This window comes from Sprattus sprattus, assembly GCF_963457725.1.
Source record: "Sprattus sprattus genome assembly, chromosome: 16".
Classification (NCBI taxonomy): Eukaryota; Metazoa; Chordata; class Actinopteri; order Clupeiformes; family Clupeidae; genus Sprattus; species Sprattus sprattus.
The window spans coordinates 23,473,164-23,479,261 of NC_137914.1; the positions used below are offsets into that span (position 1 = coordinate 23,473,164).

The 6,098-nt window shown below is 44.0% G+C and overlaps 1 protein-coding gene across 1 annotated transcript; it reads right to left on the reverse strand.

Annotated features, from left to right (window-relative positions):
• Window positions 1–1,439: 1,439 nt before the first annotated feature.
• Window positions 1,440–2,996, reverse strand: LOC308377541 (potassium voltage-gated channel subfamily A member 3; the record flags this gene model as incomplete). The annotated part of the gene is made up of 1 exon (XM_080854241.1): window positions 1,440–2,996. The coding sequence occupies one exon, from the start codon at window positions 2,994–2,996 to the stop codon at window positions 1,440–1,442; it is 1,557 nt and encodes a 518-aa protein (XP_080710367.1).
• Between the last annotated feature and the right edge of the window lie 3,102 nt (window positions 2,997–6,098).

Below are 6,098 nucleotides of genomic sequence, written 5' to 3' on the forward strand. Positions count from 1 at the left end.
AGGCATCGACAAGGCAGCACACATGCCCTTAAATCTCATCCAAACAAACGCATCTTGCGCGTGACGCACGAGCGAGTCACGAGGGCATAATAGCCCAGGCGCCAGCAGTCGTACTCACCTCTTCTGTTTGATGGGAGAAGAGCATCCCCTTGTGCGTGTACGATGTAACGCACACAATCGGGTTCACACCTATTCACAGCCCAGTTGATTAAACAGTCTCTGTTGATGGCGTCCGTCTTTTCTTTTTCCTCAACTTTGACATGTTCACCTTGTCAAAGACGAATTTCACTTTATTCTCCAAAAAAGTGATCGTGGTGAGATTTCTTATCAAAAAGATTGGGTGCGCTGCTTTTCCACATTGTCATTCAATCTACCCCTTTTTCTCCGATGACCAAACCATATGTTGACCAGGTAATCCAATGCTAATCTTGTTCTCGTCAATATTGAGAATGCGTCAGCTGTTCTTTTCTTTCTCTTTACGGGTTTCCAGACATAGTTTCGAAACCAGCTGGGGCGTTACTGTGGAAACAGAAAGGATGCCATGGCAACAATAGCGGGCGTTACCCAGGAAACCAGGGTCGCTATGGAGACTGCATCACTTCAGGCATGATTAAAGGCATCCAGTGAAACCACGTTCTCAGATTGCTTTTTTCACCCTTTTTAGGTGTCTGGCACCCCTGATGAGTATGTACAGCTATTACTCTTGCTGTGCTTCAGAGGCTTTATGCACCGGTTCTAAGAACGATTATGCTACTAACCTGTTTAACAGCTATTTTCGCATTTATTGCACATAGAGACTGACGGGATATTGACAGAATCTGATAGCAATTCACAAGCACAAATATACCTCCTAGTATAACAGCTCCTGTCATAGAATACAAAGCTGCATTTGATTTATGCTGTCATCAGTTTAATTATACTTATGAATAACAAACTGTACTTTGAACTTCATAAAATCCTAGAACGCTGTACTGACTGCTATAGAAATGAACTTGGTAACTTATGGTTGTCATGAAAAGACTATTTCATATTAGCTGCTAAAGTGTAGGCTACTGACTGAACCACATACATTTCGAAGAATCTTTAGTAACCAGTGTAACCTAAACTGATCTCCATCAGTTCGCTGATGATAGTGCTTATAGCCTACACTACTTTACGTTTCTCAATAAAAAATACGAACACTGATGACCCCTGCTTTGTCTGTGGAATTAATGAATTCGGATAATTTGAACACTGGTTTGTAATAACTGAGTGAGAACGATGTTTACAATCTCTAAGAACAAATGGCTTATAAACTGACGGACTCATGACACATAGGCTACATATACCCACCGGGCTCCCTCCACGCAGACTTGAAGGCTACAAACACGTACGATAATGATTGAAACAGAATAGCTGATGCAATGGCCAAACTGTTTGCGATGTTCCCTGTGAAAAGCTTAAACGTCCGTGAAAATCTTTTTGACATTGACGCAGTTTTGGTTATTCTGAGCAGGAAAGTTGGGCTGCTTAAAACCGCTGCTGATACCTTCCTCTATCACCATGTACTCCGATTTACTCAGGGACGAAGTGCTACGTGTCTTTTTGAGCTCCTCCGACGAGGACAGGGGCTGACAGCTGGCGACGTGTAAATACTGGGCCTGCTCTTCCCCCTCAGTCTCTCTGTGATAGAAATAGTTGAAATTGGAAACGATCACGGGAACTGGCAGGGCGATTGTTAGTACACCAGCAATTGCACACAGGGATCCTACAATTTTGCCCCCTATGGTGACTGGGTGCATGTCTCCGTATCCCACCGTTGTCATGGTGACAACGGCCCACCAGAACGCATCAGGGATGCTGCTGAAGCCAGATTCCGGGTCGTCTGCCTCGGCGAAGTACACGGCACTTGAAAATAAGATCACTCCAATAAAGAGGAAAAATATTAACAGACCAAGCTCTCGCATGCTGGCCTTGAGAGTTTGGCCTAAAATCTGGAGTCCCTTCGAGTGTCTGGAGAGCTTAAAAATACGAAAAACTCTCACCAGTCTTATCACTCGAAGAATGGCCAAGGACATCGCCTGTTGCCCATTGCCTTGTCTCTCTGCAAGTTCAGTCCCGAGTGTTATGAAATATGGGATGATTGCTACAATGTCAATAATATTCATGATGTTTTTGGAAAAAACAGCTTTGCTGGGACAAGCAAAGAATCTGACCAACAGTTCAAATGAGAACCAAATTATGCAAAGAGTCTCTACTACAAAGAAAGGGTCAGAGAAAGGACTCCCGTGGGAAGGAACAGTTCCGTTAGTATTGGGTGCCACGGGCGTGGGGTCCTTGTCATCCCGAAATTCGGGTAAAGTTTCCAGACAGAATATAACAATGGAAATTAAAATCACCAACACTGAAACAATAGCAATCCCCCTCGCTGGACCTGAGCTTTCGGGATACTCAAATAGCAGCCACACCTGTCTCTGAAATTCATGGGTGGGTAAAGGACGCTCTTCTTCTTTGATAAAGCCCTCGTCCTCCCTGAATTTCTCCATGGCCTCCTCCCCTAGTTCATAGAAACGGATCTCCTCTGAGAATATGTCTATGGGAACGTTGACAGGTCTCCGGATACGCCCCCCTGATTGGTAATAGTATAATATGGCATCGAAGCTGGGGCGATTTCTGTCAAAGAAGTATTCATTTCTTAAAGGGTCAAAGTAACGCATTCGCTTCTTAGGGTCCCCGAGTAAGGTCTCTGGAAATTGAGAAAGGGTTTTAAGTTGCGTCTCAAATCGTAAGCCCGAGATGTTGATGACCACTCTCTCACAACACTCGTGGTCAGGTTCGTAACGCTCTATAGAGTGGTGCCCAGGCAGTGCCGCCGTCTCCTCCAACATGTTGTCACAAGCAACAATTGTCATGATGTCCGTTTCGGTTTCAGTGTATCCGTGGTTCACGAGGTTGTCGCTCCGTTGTTTAGTCGAGGAAGGCGGAGGCGATTGAAGAAGACTGAGGTGGTCGTCCATACAGGTGTTTGGATGGAGGGGCAGGGGAGCCGCGCCTCCTCCAAGAGCTCCAGTCAGCCAGCCACAGCCACAGCCGCTCTTCTGTCCCGAGTCCTGTACTTTCTCAATCTAGTCTTCCCGCCCACGGCGCGCTCACTGGGTAAACATGACAATTCCCGCCCACGGAGCGCACATGCACAGTGCACATCCATACACCGCCCAATAAGAAACTAAAAAGACATAAACACAGACCACAGACGCGCGTCACCGAACCTCAAACGACATGGCACCCTTTACGCGCGCTCACCTTGAATGAAAAGGACATCAACCGGGAGTGCCTCTTTCACACCCATCACAAACACAACCTCATGCCTTACTATAAATAAAAAAAAACTTGCAAAAAGCGAAAATGAATCTTTGTCAACACACTGCTGAAAAATTATGTGATGGGTTGCTTTTTTATTGAAGATATTTTGAAGGAAAAGAGTTGTCACAGCCTACACCCAAAACATTGACACAAAACATCTATACTGGATAAATCCACCTCAGTACACACCTAACTGTATATCTAACTCTTTACACATGGTAGCCACCAGGTTGATTTGTATTAGGATGCTAAAGCTGAGGGAACAAAGTCCTATCACAGCATGCCTGTTTCTAGGCCAGGGTGTGAGGAATGAGTTCACACTGAAATATGTCATTTTAAGGAATACTAAAATCGGAATTTTGAATATACATATAGCTAATGCAATATGCAAGGGTGCTCTGTGAGTGTAATGGGTTTGACTGACAGAGATGGTGTCCTCCCGAAGCACTGTTATTGGAAGTCTTCCAAGTATCACACCAGTGAAAGCTCACGCCTTATGGAGGCATCCTCGCGTCAGAAATGATTTGCTTCTCTACGGCACGTCATCCCAGAGCACAACCACCTTGCCTGAGTGGCACACCATTCGGAGACATGGCTCTGTGCTTGAATAATTAAAGCACACTGAGCCAACGTTATCTTGACATTTCTGAGGACTGCCAAGACCAGCATGTTGCTAATGTGGTTACCATCTTCATACAGCCAGTTGCCTCCAAGCTTGCCATTGGTTATGTGATTAAAGTAAGTAGAAATCCTTTACCATTATCTCTGTACCATGACCAGTGATTATGTCTGTCTGTATTGTAAGATTCATGATCAAGAAGCTGCTGTGACCACCAAAAGTTGGCCAGCATAATCTCCAAAATGATAATCTTATCATGGTAACAAAGGAAAGGTCCCCACACTGGAATGCTCAGATGCCAGGGGTCAGGAATCAAACTAAGGTGTGTGTGACTGCAATTAATCATACATTGGTGATGGGATAGGCAATTGAGAACCATCTCAGAGAAACCTGATTATCCTACAGAACAACAAAAGGTTGCCAGACCTGCTTGCATTACAAGCCTAGCTCATTTACATTCAAAGATTGAAATAAAGATTGCTACATCAAAAACAAAGAAACTTCTTTTATTTCTGATAGTATTCTGTAGGCCAAGTTTTATCACAAGACTTTACCACAATGTTATCTAAATTGGCAGATCTTCTGTATTCTAAGTCACTGTAGGTCATTACGGATAACGAATGGCAATGGCTAACCGTAATGGTGGTGGCATGTGTTCTTGTCCTCCCAAATGAACACAGCCAGTGGTGTTGACAGTTCCACACAGTTCACTGCCAGTATACATTGTGAACAGGGGGTTAAAAAAAAGAAAATGAAGAATGCTGCTATGAATATCATTGCCAATATATTGTTTAATCAACACTCTGTAGGACTGTGAGGGACCTGGTCTGTGTAATGTGACGGAGATGAAATAAGACTCTATTGTTCACTGTCTCCTGTTGTCGGTTTCCTTCATATTATTTGCATAATGTCTGACCTATTCCTGGTGGCCTGTCAATACCTCCACATCCTTCCTAATTAGTGGGAAACAGATGGGGTACATGACAGTCTGTACCGACCGCGTGGCACTGAACTGTTGCTTTCAGCCAATTTCATTACCTCTCCCTTTCAATGGCAACTTAACCGAATCCAGACACTCGTTTTTTCTCTGTCCCTTCATCGGCAGCAGCGTCACTGTTACCATCTTCTTTGTGCTCACTCCTCTTCAGATGTCTGTGTGTGTGTGTGTGTGTGTGTGTGTGTGTGTGTGTGTGTGTCAGTATACGTGTGCGTCTCACTCGCATGACCATCACAAGGATCTGAGCGAGAGAGAGCGAAAGAAAGACAGAGAGAGAGAGAGAGAGAGAGAGAGAGAGAGAGAGAGAGAGAGAGAGAGAGAGAGAGGAAATGCTGGGGCCGAAATTAGATTAATTTAGCCCAGCCTTTAATTGCAGAGCAGGAAGGACTCTGATGCTGTTTGCGGGACATCTGCTTCCCTTTTGATTTGATTGTAAACTGAGATTCATCAGAAATGGATGGGGGTGGGGGTGGAGGTGGTGTTTAGTGTTCTCTGCTAGATCTGAAGGAGCCTTTTTTTAAACTACACTTTTTAAAAAACTATACTTGCTCATCTAAACAAGAGGAAGTAGTTGCTTTGCTACTAGGTAGTGGTGACAAGCCATCTACTGCAAACTTTATTGTTATTGAGGTAGTGTAAACATACAGCATCTCTTACATGACGGGGCATTATCACAGTCCATGCAAATTGAAGCAGAACATACCCCTGCCATGCACTGAGTGGTGAGTGCCACTCTATAAGTGTTTTCTAAATCTGTCTTCCTATCCAGGGCACGTATGAAAAAGGAGCGCCACATCCTACTGGGAAAACAGCTAAGGGACAGCCGAAGGGTTTTTAATGTGGTTTCCACTTGTGCGACTATATATAGTATGGTCCAAAGTCCCTTATTAACCTACAAAATTAGGCTACCTTGTACATCGCACTCTGATGGTTCCTCTTATCCACTTCAATCAGATAATTCAGAACAGGACCTCTATAGTTCTTGAAAAAGTATTGTCAGTTGCAAACGTCAAAGCATGGCATATACGTAGTATGGCATAACACATGCTAGGATGCTTTTATGTTGTATGTATTTAGATAAATATAGATTCATTAGGGATTGCAAGTCTTTAAATAGCCTATGAGTATGTCGAAAGGTAT